This window comes from Polyodon spathula, chromosome 10 (assembly GCF_017654505.1).
Source record: "Polyodon spathula isolate WHYD16114869_AA chromosome 10, ASM1765450v1, whole genome shotgun sequence".
In the NCBI taxonomy this organism is placed as follows: Eukaryota; Metazoa; Chordata; class Actinopteri; order Acipenseriformes; family Polyodontidae; genus Polyodon; species Polyodon spathula.
In genome coordinates, this window is record NC_054543.1 from 12,869,373 (window position 1) to 12,896,804 (window position 27,432).

Consider the following 27,432-nt stretch of genomic DNA (forward strand, 5'->3'; position numbering starts at 1 on the left):
AAAGTATAAAAAACAAAAATCACTGAATTTAATCTTAGGTTGACATGTTCGACGTTTACAGCATAGAACTCAATTATACCTGTGAGGCATTCCCATAATCACACTGTCAATGCCCATCTCACTGCCTTTATCAATAACAGTCTTTAAAGCCGGGATCAAAACCTCACAGCCCTCCAACCCGAAACGCTTCTCTGATGACCATTTGCGAGCCAGGAAGTCTTCAAACCTGGAAAATAATGAACAAAGCAAAATGTCTGAAATGATTCAAGTTGTACTTTTGTTATGATACATAGAAAAAAAAACAGGCATTTTAAAGTAACCAACAGGTGTAATATGTGTAAAGACTAGTAGTGTATGCAACTATTATTAATTTTTATTCAATTTACCCCCCCCCCACCACCACCACCACCACCACCACCACCAAGCCCATGTTGCATGTCACCATTACAATCCTCCTCACCCACCCCCTAGTCCCCCTTTTCACGGTTACCTGCAAGTCAAAAATAGTAAAAATGTTTGAAACCTTGTCGATCGCACCAGTCTGGCCAGTAATGTCCTCTTTTCTTCATTCGTAAATTTCATGATCTCAGGAGTCTCAAATTTTTGCCGGATCCACTGGCACTGCTCCACATTATTGATAAACATGAACTCAACACCAATGTGTCCACAGTAGGAAGTCTAGATTTTCAGAGTAGAAAAATACCATATTTGGGGTAGGGTTCTTTGTTTATTTATTTCTATTCTGAAACTACACAAAGCCTGTAATTGTAAATGTTTTAATTAATCTAGCATACATACATTTAAGCACAGGCTGTTAGTAGGAGTATAAAATACATCACTGACCCATACACCTTATTTAAAAAATACAAAACTCAGTACAATAGTACTAAGGATAGTGGTTATGCAAATAATAAAATAATTAAGTGACAAAGGACTGTATTAAGATTAAAATAGTTCAAGAATATATACAGCTATGGCCAAAAGTTTATGATTAACCTGCTGAATAATGTTACTTTAACATATTAAATTACATACCGCTTTGTAGTTTCCCATATACTTAATGAAAAACTGCCAATTTATTATTTTTTTTAATTTAATATTTTGAAATCTAATATGAAACACTGTACTACTATTATGGCTTCTTTGATTACATGACATTAAATAAATTACCTAAATTATGTTCATATAATTCTAGGTGATGCAAAACATTTGGCCATAGCTGAATATCTCAAGTACAAGGCAACAAATCCCTAGAGCTTGAAAGGCAATCATTTCAACCTGTCTTATAAATCTTTTGATTGAAAGAGATGTATTTTGTTTTATCCTGAGGTGATTTCAGGGTAACATTTCCAATCAACATCCAGAACCTCAGGAGGGTAATTTTCAACTGTATATTAAAAGTATCCACTTGATCTTTGCTTAAAGAGGCGCTTTCCTGTTAGCTCAGCAAGACTTTAAGAACTGAGACTGAGTCAGTTGTAACATTATTCATGAACCTTTAATAATATGTAAATAGAAGAGGTCTCCTCAATCCATTAAAAGAGAATTGTCAAAAAAGATAGAACATTATGTTTTAGAACATATGCTTTTCAAAACTGCCCATTTAAGACCAAAAGGAAGTGCAGCATGGACGAGACTTGTGTAATTTTGTTAAACTCAAAGCCGAGCTTAATTGTTGGTATAGCAACTCTGAACTAAAAAAAAAAAAAAAATCATAAATTACTGTTGATCCCTTACTTCTAATCGTCTTATGATTTCACGTAAAGGCAAGGCATGTTCACTCCCTCCAATGAAGGTGGTTGTTGGCAGTCGGAATATCTTGTCCAGATCAGCTTCACAGAGGCCATAAAATCCTGTTATACATGAAACACCAGACGGGAACAAAAAGAAAGACTAATGAGCACAAAACAGAGAAAGGAACATCCAGACCACAGAGATGCAATGCAGAATCATTGTCCCAGCAGAACATAACAAACTATGAAATTAAATGGTGAATGGCTCGCCATGTGAAGAGTCATGCAGGTCATGCAGAAGTTCATGTACGCAGACCTCAATCACTCTATGTTAATAACATTATTCTAAACTAGCCCTGTCTATTATTTCATGCTATAGTAAATAAAAGACAGCACCACTTCTCAGGATGAATTCCAAATACATTTCATTTTCATTAGCACAACTTAATTATTGCAATCAGTATGTTTGTATTATGCAAGCAAGAATCGTTACCATGTAACATAGGGCTCTTGTATCTGGTCAGAGAATCATGCAGACTATTTTCATTAGGTTAATGTGCAGCATTGACCTTTGATTGTTTAACGTTAACTAGAGATATGAAGTAGATATATTATGCAACCCGGCTAGTAAGCCTTGTTTCAGACATACCAATAGTTTATTCTAAAATAGCACCAGGTGTAAATACAACCGCCATTTACTATATTAACATCACTAAATATTAGTATATTGAAAATTTCAATAAGCTCCTTAATGTTTCAAAGTGAACAAAATATTGACTTATTCTGTATGATAGACTGAATTTGGAACCTTTTCCAAATGTATGTGTGTGTGTGTGTGTCTATATATATATATATATATATATATATATATATATATATATATATATATATATATAGACACACACACACACACACACACACACACACACACACAGACTCTGCTGCAGAGATTAGGGACAAGAACTGATTAACCTGCTCCCCTGAAAGCAGACAGAAACAGCTGTCTGGAGCACAGTGAAATGTGTGCCAGAGTACAAATCCTTCTCCCTTTACAAAACCAGATCATTCTTGCATGGGGCACCGGACAGATGGTGCAATAATGTGGTAAGGTAATCACAAAGTGCATAGCCACCAGCGAAGAATGGCATGAGACTTAAAATGGAAATAACAAACAAATTCCAGACTACAACTGCAATCATTAAATTGCATAAAGAAATTATGGGACACTTGAATTGGTTTGCATTAAATGTGCTTTCTTTTCTCAGAACACGATTAGCTAAACATACTGTTTAACAATTAACCCAACTTTTTATTCATCCAAACATTTCTAAAAATGTAGATCTGCTACTTGAGAAAATAAGAACCCTAATCATAAAATTAATAAAATGGCAGTGTATATGTTACAGTAAAAGTCTGAATATTGGCAAACCTTAATATTTACTAATAAATGTCAACATTTTCCAAGCAAAGCAGTAAATGTCCGTAATAAACATAACGCTTTACTTCAGACATTTACCGGTAAATCTCAAGAATAACCAAGTGTCTTTGGCTAATGACAATGTCTCTTTCATACATTGTATAAGGCTTCAGGAGCCCTGTGTAACTCCAAGTACCACAAGAGTCTACCACGCTAATAAGGAAGTAAATATATCTATTTTAGTCCCTGTATTTGCTGTGTTGTGTATCATAACCAAAGCGTTATTTTTTGTTGAAAAGGTCCTAAATGGTTTATTATGCATTTAACAGAATGCTATTTGTATTCAAACTACCACTATTTGGAGTACAATATCCTTCCACACAATGCTGGTTGTTCTATATAAGTGGATCACAATACTGTTCAGTACCATGTTGGGCTAGTTTAAACTGCACAATACAGTAAGCTCATTAATGATTATTTTGTTATGGAAAATGTATAAGCAGAATTAAATATACTGTTTGACATCAATGTTTTTTTGTTAACGGAAAATGTGTATGCAGAAATAAATATATTTTTCGACAATTATTATTTTATTAATTGACCATTTATGTGCAGGAATAAATAAATAAGAATAATAATCTTTATTTTTATATAGCGCCTTTCATAGTGGGCCGCCATCACGAAGTGCTTTACAAGATACGAACTAGGCATCAGCTGCAAAGTCACTTACAAGAATGTCTCCCTGGAGGGAGCGCAAGAAGGTTAACTGACTTGCTCAGGGTCACACAATGAGTCAGTGGCTGAGCTGGGATTTGAACTGGGTACCTCCTGCTTACAATTCCATTTCTTTAACCACTGGAGATGTCACAGCATTGCTTTAAATGATCTTTTTAGGTAAAAAAGGGACCACTTGTTACATAAAAGTATAGCCCCAGTGAGTAATAAATATCCAATGCCTTACCTCTTAGCTTCGGTAAATCGTAAGAATAACTGGTAAATAGATTCTTTATAATAATTGGACATTTATACCCTTATTTGGTACAACAGTTTAAATAAAGTACCTGACATTTTTCATAGTTAACTTGCTGACAACTTTGTACACGTCTGCTCTAGTGCACTGATAGTGTAAGGATTATGCCCACATTGTCAAGCAGGTAGCACAGCAGTAATGATCCATGATGTGGTATGGAACAGAAAAGCCAGAGCACTTTTTTCTTTCAATTATTATTTAAAATGGCTCTTCCTGCAGTGATTTAGAACTGAGATCTGAAACCCCAGTAACTAGAGCAGCCATTGTGAAATGATCTCTAAAACATACTTTAAAGTTATAAGTGTAAAAAGTTGTTAGGAAGTTAACAATGAAAAGAGAAATTACAGGTACTTTTTTATTATTATTATTATTTTCGGAATCCCTCTATTTACTCTAAGATTGACCAGATTCTGACTTTTACCGTAACATATACAGTGGGTCATTGTCAGTGGTCTCTCTTTAAACCTCAGCAGTTCCTGATTAAACGTATAAAGCTTCTGCAGATGTGCACAGACATCATAATACATGGGATCTCTATGGTGGTACACAGACATTTTCATGTTTTAGCAGTCGAGTACCTTAGTTTATGTACTTGCCTGTGCGAAGACATGTTTTTACCGTTATGTGGGCAGAATCATGTTGCTGTAATACTAAAAACATTATTTTTTAGAACCCTATAAAATAGTTTATTATGTTTACATACATAAACAGGGTTCGCACATTAACCATGAACAGGGTGGCCCGGGGGCGGTAGAGAGCGCAGTTTGGCCGTTATGACGCTCCCCGGTTACATTTAACTAGTATCATATATATAGTGTATATAGCTTCCGTTTCAGGAAAATGGGCCAGTGTTTCAAAAAGCTGAAAATTTACAAACAATTGTTTTTTTTTTAAAACATAACTACAAACTAATGCTAACTTTCCTGCCGCGCGTTATATTTGTTGTACAGTCAGAATCTGAGGCTGCGTACCGAAGTGCTGTGTTGGTACCCCGCGGCAAATCTTTTACAAGTCGGGTTTTCTACAATTAAGCAACCAATAAGCCAAAAGAAAAGTGCTGAAATCAATACATCAGAAAGAATGTAATTATGAAGGAAAAAAATGAAGACGAACATTTAGAGTGGAGGCTTCATTATGACAGAAAAAAAGTAACGTTTTGCTTCGTTTGGCGTCAGTTTCCCAGACTTGCAGATAAAACTGCAGCTATTTGTTGTGAATTCAACATTTCGTTTACATCATATCCAGTCTCACAGCAAGGTGTACCGATGGATAGCCAGATACGCAATCGAATTGTCTAACTTTTTGATTTGGGATCCGATGTGTTCAGGTCAAAAATGCCATTCACAATCATTCAGGGCTCGCTGGTATCACTCAGCAAGATTGGCGTTGACTTGGGAGAGGCTACACAAGCGACAACGGTCTAAATAGGATTGTTATTTTTTTGTATTATGAATATTGTTTTAATAGTGTTTATTGTTTGAATTACGGCTGGGATTTTCTAACAGTTTGCTATTTGAATACACAGGGCGCAACCTTTTTGTGTATTCGATTACCCAAACTCTGGTACCTTACGCTACCAAACTCCTCAATAATGCGATCCAAGTCATTATTTTATTACTATAATATCTCAAAAAGCTCTGCAATGTCCGTGATATTCTTTGAGCACCGGATGCAGAAGCAGCTGTCTCCTTTATGTCGGTGTTATCTCTGTGGTGAAACCCTGCAAGTTTGTCCGAGAACTCTGGGAAATACTGAGCAGTAGGCCAGAGATAAACCCACCACGGATCTTGGATTTTATGGGACCCACGGTGATCTCCAGCCCGGAAAATAGCAATGGGGACTGCACTGAATGGTAAGTATTTCTTCATCATACTGCTTTCATTAAAATGATAATACTCTCCCTTTCTGTGTGTGTGTGTGTATATGTATACTGTGTATATGTGTGTGTGTGTATATATATATATATATATATATATATATATATATATATATATATATATATATATATATATATATATATATATATATATATATATATATATATATATATATATATAATATTTCTTATATGTAGCACACACACATTTCAGATTGTAGCTAAGATTGTAAATCAGAATACTGATAAATAATGCATATGACGCTGCATATTCAGTCACCATTAATATAATAATCTGTATTGTGACTAATGTAACGTACTCGTCCTTGTTTGCTGCATTTACGCATGATCCAACACGACTGCTTCTTTCCACAGTAACTGACTGCACTGTCAACACACTTTGCTGCAATTTAGTTTTCCTTTTCAGCCACCTATGTGAACGCGCTTAGGCCCCCTAAAACCTCAACTGTGAAGGGAAATTTGAGGTGGCCCAAGACGGCCCAAGGCCGACTCAGTAAGTGTGAACGGGATCTAATAATAATAGATTTAAAATGGATGCTTCTTATTAGAAAATATGAACAATTTCCTTACTTTGCACTGCTTATTACCAGGCATAATGAATTTAAAGCACTGACCTAACACCCAAACAGATACTGATACTAAATGCTTTTATTCACTACAGATGGTATTTATGAAGATGCATGCCCCCAGAATATCATTTTTGAATTTTAGTATTGGAAAAGGCAGACATTATAATGCAACCCTGCTTGATCCTATTTGGGTCACAGGACAGATTTTTATAAAAGCTGCCGCTGATCTCTGTCTAACAAACAAAACTAATGACTAAGGGTCATTTGTGATATTAATACACCCATCCCTCGTTATGTCACCCCTCGCTATACTGCGGATTCGGATATATCGCGGTCCTGGAGATGGCTCCCCATTTTTACTGTCTTAACTGCCTATACCTTAGCTGCAATATACATAGGCACTTAAGAATTACTGTTTTACTACTCGTTTTATTTTCTACTGCACATCACAAACAACAATATCAAAACAATTAGAAACAAAGCATTAATATCGTACTGTTATCATATACACATGTATTGCACAATAACACAAAGCAAATTAATTATCTACTTGCTGAAGCGGTTTTCATTTTAGCCAACGAGGTGTTCACATGTGGCAGCAAGCACAAGGGACGTCAGCTCCCTAGCAACAAGCCTCCTATGTTGTGAATGGACTCTTTCAATGCAGCGGGTTTGTGCATTTGAGAAAGGAGAAGAAGACTCACAAAATTAATTGGAGAATTAAGTTTATGAGAAGCAATTACCCTCCAATGTACGAATTAAAACAGTGTGCTCCTTTTTATATGAAAAATGAGAAAAAGCAGGCTGTGTAGAGGATTTATACTGGACCCTGACGGCCCTTATAAAAAGAGGGCGTGGTTGTACAGTATTTGTTATTAGCCTATTTTTTTCTATGGGTCTCTCGCTATATCGCGACCCTCGATATATAGAGGATTTGTATTGGACCCTGACACCCGCGATATATCAAGTGGGCGGTGTACATTGTGACTCTGAAATCAATAGTCCCAGACTAAGGCCCCATTAACATTATTATTTAAAGTGACAAGATGAGCAGCTGGTAATTTGATGTTTCTTTCTTCATCAATATAACTACAAAGACACTGTTACTCAAAAAAAACTTTAAGATGTGGCTTACTAAAATTCGACCTGATTTTCAACCTAACAGAAACATCAATCACATGCATGTACAATGCAGGTGTTTTTTACATTGTAAATATATCGTTTCAAATCTAAAAAGGTTGTTATGTTGAAAGAAATATATGGATGTTCATGTAAAACGTTCTGTAGGAAGCAAAAAAACACCATTAGGGAAAGAGCACAATCTCAATCCCCATTGAGGAGCACTCAGGGAAAGGAATACCTCAAACAGGGAGCAAGCTTGTCTGCAGCGCAAATGTAAATGTCAACAAAATCAAAAGACATCACGGTCCTGATGGCGTTGACTGATGAAGACTGTAGGAAATAGACATCATTTTTTTAGAATCAAATTGAACATTTTAGACCATGCAGTGCACAGTTAGTTCAACAGTGCCTGTTTGGTGGCATAACCCACAAAAAAAAAAAAAAAAAACCTCACCCAGTTTATCAATAGTTGTGATTAAATCAGACGGAACAAAGGAATCCAGGTCTGCATCCAAGATTCCAAGCGGATCCAACTGAGCCACATGGTGTCCACGGATCTGAAAGAAGAAAACGGGACACATAAAAGCCTTCCAATACGTAGAATGTTCACTGACATTTGTGTGGCCAGCAGTAAGTCCGCTCAACAAATCATCAAAAAAGACTTTGCTAATGCCAACAGGGTCTAGTTCTGCTGCATAGTGCCCACTGACCTGGAAATAAGAAGCAACTGGAGTTGGTAAGGAACCGCAACACAGGGATTTGTTTACAGCTAGTTTTAAAAGTCCCTTTAGACTGACAAGAGGAGCTGGTGATCAAAGTAAGACTTTGTCTGCAGCTTCATAGCTCTTCAAAAGAGTTTTCAGTTCAGAGTTCCTGCTTTTATCAGTACACAGTCAGCACAGGGACACTTTAGCTTACATATTTACTGTGATTGTGCCTGATTTACAGAATTTGTATGTACGTTTTTGTACAATATTCTACACTACTACGTATGTGGTTTGTTTGTGTACCGCTTCCCAAAAGTACCGGCCAAGTCTATTATGAGAATTTTGCAACAAAAGCGATTTCACTTTAATGGAACTACCACAGAGTATATTTGCAGGAATGAACATCTCTACTTCTACCTTTAGATGATCACTCAGCAACGTCCTTACAGCCCAGACAAGAGTCTGAATCTGTAATGGCAGTGCATCACACAAAACTGCCTGTTACAAGTTTAATGAATGTAATGCTCTTTTTGAGGGGTAGTGGTAATTGATGGCACATTAATTCATCAATATGAAGACTTCATTCAAGTCGGTTACACTGTGGCATTACAGTAGAACAAAATTGCTGGGCTAACAGTATATATACACACACACACACACACACACACACAATTGTTTTTCTTAGTGTTCTAGTTAAAGTCATTCCCATTATGTCATATAGTGTTAAATCCAGTAATAGCTAAATCTACATAAATCTAAATAAAACAAATCTCAAGTACATTTTTTCATATATCTGGAAAATTTTGACAGACAAACTGCAAATAACAGACAGAACATACCTGATATGCCCTAATAAGAGAGTGCACTGCAAGGTGGTCCTCCACCATTTTTTCAGCTTTGGCAGATGCCTGTGCCAGTCCTTGACTGTGAAGGTTAGAGGATGAAGGAGGCCTTTGGTACGCCTGGACAGGAGGAGTACCCTCATTGGCATTCCGAAAAAAAACATCCCAGGACTAGCAGAAAAAAAAATAAAAAAACACACCAAATTTTGTGATAAGCCTGGCTCCTGGCTTGAAAACAAATGTCGCTATATATACAAAATGGAAATTAGAATTGTAATTTGTTGTAAATGTAATTTTCACATTAAAGTACGGATTTAGTATTAAACCTATAATGCATGATACTCCAGGTCAAAATCATCAAGTGATTCGCCCAGATGAAATTTGCTCCTGGACCAAAGCTGGCACCACTGGTCCTCCATGGATCCCAAAATTTTGATACTCAAAATAACAAAAGGTAGTGCAGAAGAATGTTTCATCACAATTGGATTTACGGTTCTTAAGATGCATGTTTAAATGCAAGCCACTATCCCTTAGTGAGTAATAATAAGCGTGTCCATCGACAGGCAAAATTGTCACTCAGTCAAGGAACATCCCTTGGAATGATGTAATCCCAGCTTGACTTTTTATTCCAATTAATCTTTCCTTAAATGTCAATTTACTGTACAAAAGAATAGACTGAGACAATAACAGTATTAAATCATTTAAAATAAAGTTTATACATCTATCCAGGGTTTTCTAACTATTCTTAATCTTCAGCAACTACATATGTAAATACACTTCAGTTAATTGCTCTATACGAGCATCACTCAATAATCAGAATTTGTATATATTTAATATGCTATGGGCTATGAGATATAAACTGCATTATTTATGGCATGTAAGATCTTAGTATAGAACTTTGAAGCAAATGCCAATTTTACCTTGTGAACACTTTTAGGATTTTCCAGCCATGCATAATACATCTCTTCCAGGTAGTTGGAACTGCTGCCAGTCAAGAAAGGTTCTGCAGTCCCAGATGAGCGGAATCTCCTGCTCTCAAAATAATTCCTTCCAGCCACAACATGCTTTGTTAGAAACTGTATGGTCTGTGGTTTAAATATTCCAGCAATGACTCTTAAGTGGCTCATTTTTGTTCATTGGGCTGCTACCTTAATCTGACCTGAAATGAAAATGGAAAAATATGCATGTCAGTAAGTTTAGGTATAGTCATATACACTACTGTGCAATCAGTGTAATGATTAAGCTTTACAAACAATAAAAAATAAAAGCACACCCTACTGCACACAAGTGTGTACATTTTGTATTGCAAACAAATACCGATGAACCTTACAGTGTTAGAAGTAAATATATTAAGTGTAGCTCTCACCTGATGGCAGCATCACAAGCTTTATGGCTGTCAATGTATGAATTTCTGGTCCTCAAATAAGCTGAGTTGTACACTTAAAAAACATACTGTATATTAAACAAATGTAGTTTTAAAATATGATTAGTTTAGCAGGAGGAAGACATACTAGGCACTGATGAATTCTAGATAATGATTATATAAACACAGTCCATAAAGTCTCTATAGGAACCTCTGAACAGCTACAGAAAGACTAAGATAAGACCAAAAATGGCAATACTGTTTGTCTGTAAACAGAAATGTGGCACTGTCCAAGTTTGAAGGACAAGACTTGGCAACAACAAACAGGAGTATCGTGTACATATACAGGACTCAGAGATGTAGGGCAAATTATTCCCACACAAGGGAGAAACACCTCTCCCTCTTCTAACTGCCAGACTCAACCTGTTCTGTAAGGCACAAAACAATCGTTGTTCTCACTGCTGTGATTTGGTTTGCAGTTACAAAGCCAAAGAATGTCCTTGAAATAGTTACAGTATAACCCTTATAGCAAATGTATTATACTCCTAGAGGTCATTTTAAAAGTGTGTATTTAAAATAGACATCTTTGTAAAACATCAAATTTTATCAATGAAAAAACAAACACATACCATGACGCTAAAGAGATAGGGGTAAAATTGCTAGTTAATTAATATAGATGATCATGGGACTACTCTATCATTTGATACCCAAAGCCATGTATATTTCCACAGAAAAAGTAAATAACATGATGTTACTATCATTAATGGCAGTTTATTTGTTTATTTATAAATTTCCAAGTCGCCAAGGGTATTTACCCCGGTTTTCTCCCCAATTTGGAATGCCCAATTCGTTTTTTTTTTCTATCACAGTTAAACAGAATAACACTGATATTCATACTAAATCAATGTTACTGGCTGTCATGCCTACAATAGCAAATACATTTTAATAAAGTAAAGATCAAGTTAATTATACAAATTCAGCACTGAACAATTTTTGAAATCGTATCCCAACAAATAAATTAGATATAGCACAACCCCTGCTACGCAGTGGACATTTGAAAGGCTTATTACTCAAAACAGGTATGCAAATCAGACAGAATGAATGTCAAAACTAGCTTCTTATTATTCAACACATTGCTACCACTGATCTTTACCAGAATAACATCATTGCAAGCTGTCTGTCTGACAGTCTCCTTGGACATGTAGGTTACGGTGAGAGGAAGCTCTTTAACAGAATAGACGCTCAAGTGATAGTTAAAACAGCAACGCTGTCTTTTTTCATTATTTAAAGGAGGAAAGGCTTAAAGCTGACATGACGCAAAACATTACTCGGGAGCGGTAGCCTTGACTTTTTTTTTGCCTCTACTCTAGTTGGGGAATACACAGCCGTGTTGGTTATACTACCCTATGAAATGTAATGGATGTCCTGTGTCAGCACGAACAATAACATACAACTGGGGGTCACTCTGTCATTGAGAATTTGTAAAACAGTAATTCGTGTTATATTAATGGCACCAATGATGTTAGAACATTTTGACCTCAACATTTGTTATTTGATATTTACGCATCCCATCAATTATAAATGATAAATCGCAATTCAGCGGTATCTCTTCTTGGTCTTGCACATTATTGTTAGGCTCCACTAGTAAACGTGCATTTTGCAAGTTTAAAAAAAAAAAAAAATAATAACTTGTATAGACATTTTAAACCCCTGATGTCTACCGCTTTTCATTTTAATACAATGCTAACATTATTAACCTTGCACAGCTTGACTGGCCCGCGTCAGCATTCTACATTCTGAACCAGGAATGAGCTTGCCCCCCCCCCCCCCCCCCCCTGCGCCTTTATCTTTATCTATTTAAGCCCTCTTCATCGTCAATAATCGTCTGCCATTTCCGTTTACCCTGTCTACAGTTAGTAAAGTCAAAATTATGTAATAAAAACAAGCAAATAAAAACGTGTATTACAAAACAGTTTTGGTTTACCTCCGACGAGAAACTTGAATATTGATTTAGGAAACAGACATCACATATCCAAATACCGGTACACCAGATTCTGGACTAACGTAGTGACGACACAAAGAGGTGAGCTATTCAAAGACGCCAACGTGAGGAGAAACGCTCCCTCATTTTGTTGCTGGGGGAAGTTGCATGATCCGCTGTGAAAGTTAGCGAGAGATGTTCGTAAATTAAAATTTTTCAGGCGCCACAAAGAGGTCTGACAAAACAAGGCTTGTGACATGTATTCAACATTAAATTGTGTAAGCTGTAACTTCTAAATTGCACATTGCACATTGCAGTACTAAAACTTTTATTTCACGATGTATTGGTATAATCACTAGTCAGTATAGAAGTCAATGGGAATAAAATTGGGGTCGGATCCGGGATCACTGGGACCGGATCATGAGATGGTGTTTTACTATGAGGATCTAGATCAGGCTCCACTGTTCCGTAATGTTGAGCCGATCCCGAAGCTGCACACACCTTAACTAGAGAAACGGACCGATGTGGTGACCATACGTGGTATGTAGTTTAAAGAACCGGGCTGACAAATCTGTATACAGATCACAGTAATGTTGGGGAAAATGACATACAGATGGACAAAGATAGAAAATGATGCACTACTTTGCTGTATCCAAAACAGAGGAAAATGGTTTTAGTTTGTAATTCACCATAACTTGTGTTATTTACTAATGTTATCACAGTGAGGTTCCTGTCTAGTTTAACTTTTCATTTTAAATTGAAACAGGAAACCTAAAACAGAAAATGACCTGAGCCTCGTGCAAATAAATATAGACATCAATAAAAACTAAATACATTACCAATAACTTTTTACATAATTATTATACCAAATTAATCACAATATATTACTGATTCTAAATTATTCTGCATGTTTAAATACATCACACAGACTATGGCATCTATGTTTATTAATGTTCCAAACACTCTTGGTCACATTTTACTAAACATCTTGTAACTAATAAATAAACAATTACCATAACAAACATTATCATATTCATTATGGTAAAGTTGAGTTCTTACCTGTAAACAGGAACACATTTAATGTTTGAAAGTCATTGGCTGGAGCTTGGTGTTATTATTTACATTATCGTTGATGCACTGCAGTTTGAGGTTCAAGCTACATCTGCATATTTTAAGTGGATGGAAATACTTTTTAAAAACACAGTTTTCTTACACCAATACAGTACAAGCATCATTTTAATAGCACAGCTGTATTTATCTTAAGTATTTCAATTGTGGGGAAACCTCAACATTTCTAGAAATATATTTTCAAGGGCTATTCTCATTAAATCTGCATTATGCCAAGAGCACTCAACGTTGCCTCGGGCCGGTTGTACTAAAGGGATACAATCTGAGTGGAGTTTCAGTGTTCTTCGAAGACTAAAGTCCTCACTTCGTAATTACATGACCCAGAAGCAAGTGAATAATACAGCTATTTGTCACACTCATCACTCATGACAGCATTGTGCCAACAATTTATTGTTTTGAATGATTGCTGCAGGAATGTCTTTGGATCTTTTAATTAGACGTACAAGGGATGCAATGTTTTGTTACACTTGTTTGTAGCATATTTTATTATTTTCATGCGTGCCCCAGCTACAGAAACTGTCCCCCCACTTTTGAAACCACAGTTACGCCACTGGTCTAGAATCCATTGCATAGATACTTTTAGACATTTAGATTGATGACTTTACTCCACAAGTAGTTTATGTTATTGGATAATTACCTTTTTTTTTTTTTTTTTTTACCCAATTCCATCTTTGATTCCCCTCTAGCATGAAACCTTGTTAACCGACACAGGAGATATACATCAATCATGTAAAGTCCAGCAAAGGCATATTGATCACACTGCAGAACCAGCACAATACATTGCTTCCGGTTTTGGGACTCAGCTAGGACACACAACCAGGGAGCTGAAGATTGCAATAAATATTATAAAAATCCCACCTTATGATGGTGGGCCTGCATAACAGTCAACTGATGTCACTTTATTGATGTCACATTGCTTTTAACTCAGCAGCATTATATCTTGAATGTACTGTGCTGTACATTATTCTTCCTGTGTCTGCTTTATGTTTACTGCACTGCTTTCATTTCAGCTATTAAAGAGGCTAATGAATTAATCAAAACACATACAAAAAAAAAAAAAAACTTTAAATAAATCACTGAAAATTAAAATATTAAAACTTACAGAGTAACATTCACCTTGGTTTGGCAGTAAACTAACATATAAAAGTACTTATAGTAAAATACTGCATAATGTTATAGGTCCAATAAAATACCACAAAGTGTTAATTCTGTTTCAGGAGCCTATGGCACTTTATTCAGGCTTCTCAACATATAAGCAGCTACCAAGAACTTGCTCAATAGTCAGGTGCTCCCGAGGCATTCGCCCACTGCAGTAGAATCCTAACAGGTCAGGGTTACAATTACAATGACATTAGCAACCCCACCACCAAACACCCCCGCCACACACACACAGCACCCACCACCACCCCGTGTGGCCGAATGTAACATCACACTAAATTAGGTACTGGAAAGTACCCCCACCCGTTCCCTCATCTGCATACATGCACTCTCACAAATTCACAACCTGTCATTTGCACAACACAACACATCCCCCGATCATCATTATACTACAGGTCTTCGAAAGCTTAAAACAGTATTAGTGGCATGTGTGGTAATATTGTAATATATTAAGACTGTTTTCTTACATTTTGTCAGGTAATAATGGTGGGCTGTAGAGAATTCCTAGGTTGTCAAAAGTTGTCTTCATGTACTGACAATTAATTAGGATGTAAAAAAAAGGAAAGGTTAATAAGTAGAGCCATGGGCTGCCATTTCAAAACGGATGCCATTCTTCAGAAAGACAAGTGGGGGTCTAGTGGTGCAGCTTTGTTTCTAATGATGGCCTGAAGACTTGACTTTAGGGCTGGATTTTAATTACCAGATGAGACCTAGTAAATCAAATGTTGAACTTCAGAGCTGAACCCTTCTCAAACATTGACCACATACTGGGCATTTTAAATAAAACAATTTAAATTCTTTCTTAAATCCAGTGGGTCAGCATACATTTATTTCTTGATACATTAAACACACGACTGATTCGAAAGTAGTCTAATTAGCTCTATATATGAATTGTAAAACTATTTATTGCACCCTGAAAGACATGACTTTAGCTCCAAACACACACAAATAAATATGGTCTAGCGATAGATATGTTGGAAGGGTGCTTTCAAAATATCACATTTTTTGGTGGAAAAAAAGGCAAAAAGGGACCCAGTTTGAGGGTGGTGTATTCATGGAGGCAACTGTGACAAATGGCCAATTGTAGGTCATGTTCCTTACTCAGTATCATGACATGCGTAATATAAAAGCTGCATCTCCCTGTTGCAATACAGAAGAGTGGACATCGATAGAGGGCTGATAGTAGGTAATCGTTTGGCAGGATTAGTTTTGCTGCCTCACACTCTTGAGAGATGCAGTGTTATTTAGACTAGTGATCTGTAGTTACCAATACTTTACATCTTGTTCACAAACATTAGAAGTTGCTGATGTGGGAAGAAGTATGCATTTCCACATACTCAAGATGTATGCAGTTGTGCCCTGTGGCTAAATGTCTGGCTTGAACTTGTCATTTATCTCGGTGATACACCACAGCCTTAACAGTACCGCTTGATCGATATCTTGGAGACACAATCTTCCCTCCTATACAGTACCGGTGCCTTTAAACAGCTGTTGTGACCTAAATTCCTCGTTTGACGCACAAAAAATGAATGCTTTTTTTTTTTTCCTGGTGACCCAGAACAGGGGGGTCAGGCAATTATGAGTGAAAATGCCAACTCTTGTTCATGACAGAAATGTAGTAAGAACTTTTCGTTTCTGGCATGTCATTAATACTGTTCATCTTAAAGAGCCCCTCAGGCAATGCTTAAAACACAGCTTTGTGAAATTACACCTTTTCTGCCAGAATTACTTTATGATACAGGCATTTAGAAGATAGTTAGCTCTGTGTTTGGTTTGCAATCTGTGTGGTTTTTCATACCCAGATTGCAGTAGGGGGTTCAGCCACTCTAATTTATTCAGTAACATTTATTTTTTTACACAGCTGATCATCTAACTGGGTTTAGCATACTGGGGTGTATATACTTTAACTGTAAAATGCACAGACAATATGCCATGTCCTGTGTGAAAGTACCATTGGCACAGTATGTCAACATCTGAAAATATTACCACGGTGGCACCGTAATTCATACAGAACCATTGTATTACCATTGTAGTGACACTGTATTGGCACTGAAGAGCACCTGGTATGGGCCAAGTGAAAATTCAACAACTTGGAAGATAGAGTCAGACAACTAGCAGGTAAATATGAAAGGTGTGGTAATTCGAGGGAGATTTTTTAAGGCAGATTGTATACAATAAATGTTTTTATATTTTTGATTCAATTTATGTATTTGTTGTTATCACTACAAATGTTGTTACATATGATTAGAGTTAAAGCTTAGTGAAGGGACTTTTTAAAAACAAAAGACTTACAGCCTTTAAAAAAAACTAGCTTTTTGTGAGTAAGGTCATACCCTACCATAAATTGAAAACAAGCATTTTTGATTAGCACAGTCACATATCACCACACAGACATATCTTTATTGCATGACTGATTTTCAAACATTGAATTTAATAGAATGTAATAACATGTTTATACAATAGTATGTGTATTTGTTTGGCCTTCCTTTATTACTATGTGGCAAAAGAAAGCTAATATCTTTCTCTGACTATCTGTGACTTGCTTCTAGGGAGGCAGGCAGAGACCGCTACACAGTTCTGAAGCTTTTGTTTCACATCCCTGTCCACTTTATCCCAGAAGAGACCAACTGAAGACAGGTTGAAGACAGGTTAAATGTCATCCTAACTACTCTTTCATTCCTTTCCAACTAGGCCCTGTAGATTTAGAGGGCTGCTTTCAAAAGTTTTTGCTGTAAGAAGAATCCCCAGATGTGAAAGGTATCCTAGAAGGAAAGCTCTCTTTAACCCCCTCTCTTTCTATTTTTAAGAATGCAGATAACTTAAAAGAAAATCTAAATATATAAGACAGGACATTTAAAGCTTGCAACTGTATTTACTGGATGTTTCCATAATTACCCCTGGAAAACATAGTTCCAAAATTAGACCATTTAGTATACTATAAAAAGAAGCAGTGGAGGCTCAATTCTCCAGGGATCAGAAGATTATGAGATATAATCCACTTAGTGATGGAAAACCTCAGAACAGGGTAAGGATGTTAGCTGTCGGTAGGTTTATTTGTAATATAGCCCATCACCCTATGGCAGGCACATCCTGTTCTTGGGACTGTCAGTTTGGTTTGAATTCTGCTGGAATTACATGCACTGTGTCTGACTTTCAATGTAATTTTAATTTAATTTAATTCAATTTAATTTAAATTTAACTATTGATTGCAGACCTACAATGTCTCGTCTCTGGTGGTATGCAGTACTGAGTCTGTGCTGCCCTTTTTCTTTTTTTTCCAGCACAGTGAACTGGTTGCTAATGGTTTGGACTACAGTTTTCAAAACATTATGTTTAGGTTGGAATAGAGATAGTAATTACCCTGGGGTTTGCAGTATATTACCAAAAAAAAAGTGTGCAGCCTGCCATAAGAATATTGAATCTTGGGAGCCCATTGCACAACATAATTTATAAACAAGAAAAGTTGAATGTAAAAGATGAATGGGGGGGTTACTTTACCACCCTGTGGGAATATCATAAACTAAACTGCTGACTTAGATCTCCACCTATATATACATACGAGGGCATCATATATTAAGCAGGCCATATATATCTATTATAGTATATATATATATATAATATATATAACCTCTCGTAGAAGTCATCTCTTAATGGCAATCCTTGTGATACATGTTTGTGAGTGTACCAAGTATGTATTGACTCTGGTATGTCTACGTCTTTTGTCTAGGTAACAACAGAAATATCCTGCAGTTAGTAACTGCTCACAAGTCGCTTTAAGATAGGCTATGACATCTGAGACGTAACACTGTTGATCGTTACAAACTGTTGGGGATAACATTCTGTATACTTGGTTAATGAAATTTTTATCGATGTTTATTGTGTCTTTTGCAATGACTGGTTGATCAGAAACAGTGGAAGTATTTAAAGGTATTTATTGACAATTTTATTGTTAAGAGTTTACCATCAATGTGAATCTGCAATTAATAAAGGTAAATAATATTAAAGGCATTTTTACTGATGTTTAGTGTGTCAAATTGTGTCAGAGTGAGGAGTTAATAAGAGGTCCCTTGTTCTTTGAACTGTTGAATTTTAAGTCGATGTCTCTGGGTGGTTCACATCTGGGCCATGATAACTGGGAAGATATAATAGGGAGAGGTGTAACGGTCCTTATTAAGCCATCCATTAACAGCCTTCTAAGGGCTTTTCACCTGTGAACACAGTCAAGGTCATTGCACCTGTGTTGCAGCAGTTTACAAATCAGTATAACAAAAAGAAACCAGTAACACATTGCAATATGTTTTGTTAATTACCATATGCACTCTTCCAGCATTCAATGCATCACGATTTGTTAATCTTGGTAAAAAAAAAAAAAAAAAAAAAAAAAAAGAGAGAAACAGGTCCTTTAATCAAATATGAATTAAGGTACTGGCATTCAATCCGGAGTGATGAATAGGTAAGTTTTGCAGCAGATGGTCCTAAAAAGGTCAAAGACATGTATGGGGGCTGCTGTGCAAAGAACAAGGTACTTAGGTCTCAGTACGATGCACGGGGAACTGAACGCAGAGGCTTCAGCCAAAACCCCCTTTGATGTCTGCTGGCTTTAAAGAGGCGGCTTAGTCCTTGTCAGACCTGAACATTTCAGTGGGTGATGTAACTGGGTTTCATTTAAGTAGTAAGTGATTAAAGAGCTCTAATCAATATCATATCCGACAGCTTTTGCTCAAATGCTGTAAAATTATTTGATCACTGTGTGATGAACCCTTATTTATTTTCAGAGCGCTGCGGTGTTAAAAACTTTATCGTAACAGAAATTAGAGATTCTGTTCATGCCTCGTGTTGAAATTTGTAAAACAAATTCAGAGATCTTTCAAAAGAAGGTGGTCATGTTCTTTTGCAAACTTACATCTCAATTATCTTCTCCAAAACGTTTTTAAACTGTTTCGTGTGCCACATGGATTAAGATCGGACACTTAACACAACGGAAACGTCATTGCTGAAGCTGATGCTTAACGAAGTTGCAATGTTCCCACGATCACAGTATTTTAAATGCATAATGCTAAATTTATATTTCAATACAAATTATTTTATTCCATGGTCTAAAAAAAACATCTAAGCAATAGATTATGCTTGACAAAATAACATGCTTATTAGGACAGTTTTATTAAGGATTTTAAGTACAGGTGTATGTATTGTAATGATGATGACAATTTTAAAAACAAAAAGCAATTAAAGCCCAAAGGTGCCAACAGAATTGTTGGATTCTAGGTACTTCAGCAATGTCATTTAGAATTGTGTGCTTTAAATTGGCCATGAATAATTTATTCATGACATTACATCTTAGCAAAACAATGTTCCAGTCTGGACATTTTGCTTGTGTCACTACCATCATGGCAACCATTGACCATACTCTAACTATGTTGGTATGACTTGTTTGACAACATACCGTGTTTAAAAGACTGATTTCTGGCAACTAACAGTCCCCCTTCTGTGTGAAAGTTTTTCTGGTATGGAATAGAATTTTTCTTTTTTCATGTCTATTAATGCAAGCCAGTCTCCAAGTTCTGTGGTCAGTGACAAGATGCTGAAGAAACCAATTTAAATTTCCAATTTTGGTAAGGTGCTCCAAATCAATTATAGTGAATCAAAACTTTAATTGTTGTTGGGTGGATAGGCCATGCTGAAGAGTAAAGAGCTATAACACTGCGCAGACCTCTGATGAAAAGGGTTGACCTTTTATAGATAAAAAATATGAATAAGAATTGTATGGCTTGCACTGGTGTCATGACAGATGTTAAAGATTGTAGCTAAGGCTACAATCTTTAACTCTCTCAAAATCCTTATTTCACACAGGTTGGAGTAGAATGCTTTTACTGTTGTGAAGCCATATCTGAAAGCCAAAAGTCTTTATCTTCCAGTATAAGACAATAACAAACATGGGAGCCATATTAGGTCACAAGTCAAAGTGAAAAGAACTGTTGCATTTTGCTCAAGGAGCATCTCTGACAGTTTATGAAATATAAACTTTATTATCATCACTGCAGTGATTGTACATGGAAGTTTAAACACTTTCCAGTAATTGAGCAAATGACAGACTTTAATAATGCTAACAGAAATTAGAAGTATGATGTACAGTTTTTGCTGTGTCTGGAGTGACTGCAAGGTTTTTCTATATTCTAGGAAGCTATTCGTCTATTAGGTACAGTCTCTCTTGTTCTGTTAGATTTACAAAACATCTACTTCGGCTGCATTCATTTCTAAACAGCTGGCCCAGTGATGACCAACATAAGCTAGTAACTATGTTAACAACATAACACAAAATCATTAGCTCTGAAATTATACTGGGGCTATTTTTATTAAATTATGATACAGAGTAAAAACAAAAACAAATAAGAATGCAGTCACTATAATAAAACAAACACTAGTAAAGATGTTATCATGTATTAACTTTGCTAAAAGATTGACATTACACATGATAAAGATAACTCTTCAAACGAAGAACCCCTGTCCCCAAAAATTATTTAAATTAAATATTAATTTACACAGTAAAATCTGTGTTTTTCAAAATGGAAATTGAACATGCAATATATCTAAAACAAGTTACAATACACCAGTTGCATAATACATAATTACGACTATATACCAAAGGTAGACTGAATTTCAACTTTGCATACTTTAACGCTCTAGCAAGCAGAACAATTGCTATTACTGTATAGCCTCTATTTAGCCAAGACAGAACTGCATATAACAGATTTAAATCCAATATTGAGAATGACCACAATTTTTATTGAGCCAGACTACAGTATGTAAAAGTACAGGCACAGCTGTTACAGTAGTCATTATAAAACCAAGCCTCTGTCTTTTTTGCTTGGGCTACAAAAGCTCTCAGTCTGACCTTACCCTTTAATCAGAGGCTTTGAAAAGGCATCTTGGAAACACTGCAGTATGCTTTCCATGCAGACAGAACTGTCCAGATTGTTTTAAGTTCAATAATGCTGGGTGACAGTGAACATGATACATATAGGATTTACCAGGTCTTATATCCCCATTAAAATATCAGCTTTGTTTATTTCAGAAGACTACAGTATGAATATTCCATCAAAGCATTCTGGTATACAGGTACTGTAATCCTTAACATACAGTTTACATTTGAGAGAAACATAAGATTTAGCCACTTGGGTACAACTTTTTATCATTTTTCTTTTCCTGTTAAACATCTTAAACAGACACACACACAATATAGAAGAAGTTTATATCTATTAGATATATATATATATATATTATATATATATATATATATATCATTAACGAAACTACAAATTTTTGATGTTTGATTTTGATGTTTAAACCATAAAGAATCAAATGTAAATGTAAAATAAAAATACTTTATACCAAAATTATATCTCTCTATAAACTGGGTTGATTTAAAAAAAAAAAAAAAAAACTCCAATAAAATGTCATGGTCTTAATTATCCTTGCAGACAGTTGGTTTAGCAGTGTCTTCTTCACTGTCGGTGTCGTAAATGAAGCTGTACAGGTTCTGATCAGGTCGAGGAGCGAGACAGTTTCTGCACACATTACTGTAGTATTGTTCTAGCAGTCTGTATATATCGCCTGTTAAAGGGAACGAAGAAACCAAGCTGGATTATAGATATAAGCCTCCACTTCAGCTTAACCCTTTAAAATGAAAACAGGTAATATAGGTATGGTATGCAAATAAATAAATAAAAGGGGTTTACAGTATATCAGGTTTCTGAAATACACCGAGAGTAGGTGAATCAGTAGGGTACTGCTTAAATCCGCCCTTTAACAACCAATACACACTCCTGATTCACTGGTACAGTACTCCCCTGACCTTCCAACTCCTACATAATAGGCTAATAGGAAGTAATACGGTATTTAGGAAAAGTCAGGAAAGCACAGTTCCGTATCTTAAACACACGCACAGCAATTTACATTTGAATTCCAAAAAAACTGTCAAAATGACCTCCTTGGTCATTCTAGTGTTAAAACAATTGTATTGACAGTCATCATCTTACTTGTATAAGTTATCTGTAATTTCAAAATGTCAGATGCTCAGCATCATTCTGCGCTGTGGAAGTATTGATGCAAGAAGCACTTGGTGTGCGTCCAATTGCGTTGTATTCAAATTAGCCATGGGCTACCTTAAAAGACTATTACGCACAGCTTACTACTGAATGTGAAATATTAATTTTAGATAATGGTTTTTATTTTAATTTATTGTTTTTAGTTGTTTAAAAGTTCAGTTTATTACTTTAGTACATTACTTTTAATGGGGACACATTCATAATAACCTAAGCATGATAAAGCTTTAGGAGTCTGGAATAAAAAAAAGTTCTGGAAAAGTAAAGTAGTTCTCTCTTACCAACAGTTACATGTCTCTGAGTCAGGAACGTGTGCATCTCATGGACGTCCCTCATGAGCTCCCTGTCGCCGAAGGTGAAATACGCCACATCTCGCCCAGCCTCAGCAGCAGCCATCATCTGCAGCAGAGCTGGAAAACAAGTTCTCCATCATCTATCTTTTTCTGATTTGTGGCCGATCTAAAAACATGGCAATGATGTCCAAAACATTACCTAGCAGCCCTGATACAGGCAAATTTCAGTTGCTTGTCTGAGGAAACATTCCAAGCAACATAAAACCCATGATAATGCCCAATGATGACCTGCTGTCTTTTTCAGTGTCAAAATGCTACTGTTTTACAATGCCCCAAACTATTTAAAAGTAAACTGATGGATACAAATTGGCTTCTGACCAATTTTGAGTACACATTTACTGTAATATCATGCAAACCTCCATATTTGAATACAACAATGATCTAGAATAATAGTAGTAAAACATTCAACACTTGGTCCTGTTCCATGACAGCAAATTGTTCCTTTTTCTCCCCTGAAACATACTTTAGCGATAAAGCACTATTCCCTTGGAACCTAAAATAATGTGAGCGTCAACTGAATGCCTCATACCCATATATTACCAGCCCTTTCTAAATTGCCTTGAATTTTCCTCTGGTGCCAAGCAAAACAAAGATAAGCTATTACACAAAAGAATGTTCTTTGACTAATGTAATAAAGGTCACAATTTAAATGTGACAGGTTTTAATTTGAAATGGGTATCTGCATTGTGAAAAGCTGTCTCTTGCAAGCCCCCTCCCCCACCCCTTCTGAGATCTTTAGGCAAAACAATACATTGAATTATGTTCACAATAAATTAATCTCAACTGTTTGAAATGTCAATACTTTGTTAATTTGCCTGTTTCCGTTCACTCTGCAAACTAATGGAAAACAAATTCTCTCGCCTCACATTTGTTTTTATTATTTTGTTCTTAGTTTCCTCAAAGGCATTTTATAGTTTTTGGTTTCCTTTTTTATACATACACTAAACAAGCCTTAGCTTTGGCATGCTCGTATTTCATATTTAGCTGCAGAGGATTCAGCAGTCTAATTTGTAATCAAAAGGTAAATAATCCCCAGAGGATCTCAATCTTTGTCAGAAAGTAAAAATGAAGGTATGGCTCCAAGACTAAATATTTAAAGAGGCTTGAAATAGTCTGCTGATTAATGAAGGTGAAAGTCTAATAAGTTTAACAAGTTTACTGAAAAATTATGCACACATAAACTTTAAAGCTTCCACCTGTTCTGTTTCTCATTCACATGAGCAGTAAAGCAACACAAATCAATAAGGTATCTGATAAGAGTATGTGTTCTTTAAAACCTTACTAAAATCGAAAACGTTTAAGACCCGAACCTGAAAACTTTATACCAAAGACACTCGACAGAGGAGGGTGACATAGTGACGTTAATGGTTAATATTCCTATTTCTAATAACCTAACATTCCCGTTCAAGTTGGGAATATTAACCATTACAAAATGGGTCAGTATACCCAAGCTGTCGCAAGGACATGGAGCATACATAACACAAGTACAGAGGACAAGTCGAACCGCCTTGTGCCTGAAGCAATTACCAGCATAGCTAGAATAAAACAAGTAAGGACCCAACTTCCTGTATATTAGTATACCTGACTGTCACAAGACATGGGATACAACACTGAGTAACAAGCTAAGCAAAGCTGCTTGTGCCACAACAATATTCCTGTAACTGAAAACATTAGAAGGACACACCTCTAATTTTCTGTCGTAAGGATGGACTGGGAAGCAGCCCTCAATATTTTCGTGCCAAATCCAGGATTCTCCAGGTCCACGATGTTCAGCAGTCTATATTGCACCTGTTATCCATTTGGATAGATGCTGTTTAGACAGAGCCTGTTCCTGTGACTTAGCTCCGTATCAAACAAAAAATTGTTCTGACTGCCTCCAGCTTTTAGTTCTGTCCACACAATACGCTAATGCCCGCACTGGGCAAAGCATATGGAGCTGGCACTCCCTGGCAGACTGGAAAGGAGGGGATTGAAAGCCTCCAATTTCACCAACTGGTTAATATAGAAAACCAAGCTTGTTCTCGGCAGAAAAACCAGGTTAGTACGAAATGTGACCTTCATTCTGGCCTGTGGAAAAATTAGACAAGCTTTCGATATTGAAAGTGCTTGCAATTCACTCACCTGCTTAGCAGAGGTGATTGCACACAAGAAAGCTGTCTTGAAAGACAAAACTTTGAGCTCCGCTGAATGCATGGGCTCAAATGGAGGTTTTGTTAGTGCATTAACCACGACATTTAACCTCCAGCGAGGGACTATATCCTTCACTAAGCTGCCGGGTGCCTTTCAAAAATTGCCCCGCCAGGAAGTGAGCTCCTGGGGAAACTGAATTGATTTTTATATGGCACACCGAGATGGCTGCCAAATAGACCTTTAGAGTAGAGGGAGATGTCCCAATATCAAAAAGGTCCTGTAAAATTGCAGTATAACTGCCATAGAGCATGTCTCTGTTTCAAACCCATGAGCCAAACACCGCGTCTGGAACACACCCCACTTGTACCCATACTGGGAACGAGTAGAGACTGTCTTGGCATTTTGATAACATCATACAGCTCAAATGCAGCATTACGCCTAGGTACAGATAGGAGGTTGTGGTTCAACACCGGCTGACAAGCTATGCTGTTGCACCAAACCTGCAGAGGGCGCATATGCAAAAGACCCAGTTGGAGGGTGTTTGATGCTGCTGCCATAAAGCCCAGAAGCCTCTGGAAGACCACTACTGGTAGTGCCCTGCCAAGCTCAAACAGCTCTAAGCAGGCGGTTACTCTCAGCACTCTCTCATCTGACAGAGTTGGCAACATGCATCGTGAATCCAGGCACACCCCCAGATAGGTCACTATCTGGGTGGGTGCTAGCTGGCTCTTTGCATGGTTTACCTTCAACCCGAATCGATGTAAATGGTTGGTGACTAGCTCTGTGTGTTTGTGCGCCCTTGCTGGAGACTCTGAGCAAATAAGCCAGTGATCCAGATAGTTGAGGCCGGGGCTAGTATAGCCTTCGTGCATTTTGTAAAAACACGTGGGACTAGAGAGAGGCCAAGGGTAGAGCACAGAACAGTTCCTTGAAAGGTAAACCTCAGGTATTTCCTGTGCACTGGTTTTACTGGGATGTGGAAATAGGTGACCTTCAGGTCCACCGTGGTGAACCAGTCACCAAGCCTGATGGACTGCAACAGCCGTTGTGAAATCAGCATCCTGAACCGTCTCCGCGGAACTCAGTTGCGGGCTGCCTCCTGGCGGTACCACCTGTGGTGTGAGTGCCCTGTATACCAGTTTCCTCTGAAATTGAGGTTTAGGCTGCCACTGTGCTGCAGGCTTACGTAGTTGAGACGGTCTCTTAGGGAGAAGGCGCACCATTTCCTTGGTGGACTCCCTTGCGCGGTGAGATTGCCGTAGCATCTCATCTACCACGGGACCAAATGTGTGGCCTGGCGTGACCGGTGCATCAGCAGTGCCGTCTTGTCAGCGTCAAGCACACGTGCTTGAGAGAGCCAGAGCTGACTGCGCGCAGCCACCAATACAACCAGGTTTCTGCCTATTACTTGTCCGCTAAGCTTAGACAACCATAGCAGGTTCCTAGAAATTAGGCGCATCTCTTCCAGTTGCTGAGATGAAGCCCTATAGTTCTCAGAGAGGAACCCCCTGGTAAACTATTGTAGTTAGCCAGGCGTGCGGTAAATGCACTAGCCACGTATGCTTTCTTTAAGATGACTTCCTTCACTCTGCACTGCTTATTCTGGCATGCCACGTCCTTGGCTAGCAAGGAAAACGTTGGTAGGCAGAACAGATGCAGCAATGGGGCCCTCTTTTGGCGGAAAGTTGGTAAGACCCAACTTGTCCGCTTCGAACAGCGAGTCTACAGAACGGGAAACCGCCGCAGCCATAGCTGGGTGAGCCCAAATAGACTGTCGCTCAAACAGAAAATCCGTGTGAACCGGAGGGGCAGCAGGAGTGACAGAAGGCTGCTCGTCATAAATTGAGCGCCTCTCATCCATTGTTTCAGGCCAAGGAAACTGTAACGCCACAGTAGCTCG

General features: G+C 37.2%; 2 protein-coding genes across 5 annotated transcripts in view; both read right to left on the minus strand.

Moving 5' to 3' along the window:
• The window catches only part of ogdhl (oxoglutarate dehydrogenase L), a 37,999-nt gene extending 25,187 nt beyond the window's left edge, over positions 1-12,812 (minus strand). The window contains exons 1-7 of one of the 2 annotated variants that reach the window (XM_041260377.1): positions 12,665-12,812; positions 10,238-10,476; positions 9,315-9,488; positions 8,223-8,325; positions 1,738-1,853; positions 524-678; positions 80-226 (exon numbers count right to left, since the gene is read on the minus strand). In XM_041260377.1, coding sequence (XP_041116311.1) covers positions 80-226; positions 524-678; positions 1,738-1,853; positions 8,223-8,325; positions 9,315-9,488; positions 10,238-10,444 — 902 coding nt within the window. In that variant the 5' untranslated portion in view covers positions 10,445-10,476; positions 12,665-12,812. Of the gene's footprint in view, positions 1-79; positions 227-523; positions 679-1,737; positions 1,854-8,222; positions 8,326-9,314; positions 9,489-10,237; positions 10,477-10,683; positions 10,852-12,664 lie in introns of those variants that run through there. The other variant, XM_041260378.1, reaches the window with a different exon arrangement.
• Positions 12,813-22,322: 9,510 nt separating this feature from the next.
• parga (poly (ADP-ribose) glycohydrolase a) overlaps positions 22,323-27,432 on the minus strand; it is a 65,656-nt gene continuing 60,546 nt past the window's right edge. For all 3 annotated transcript variants that reach the window (XM_041261112.1, XM_041261115.1, XM_041261114.1), the window contains 2 exons: positions 23,331-23,459; positions 22,323-22,558 (listed from right to left, as the gene is read on the minus strand). In XM_041261112.1, the coding sequence (XP_041117046.1) occupies positions 22,410-22,558; positions 23,331-23,459 (278 nt within the window). In that variant the 3' untranslated portion in view covers positions 22,323-22,409. The remainder of the gene's footprint in view (positions 22,559-23,330; positions 23,460-27,432) is intronic.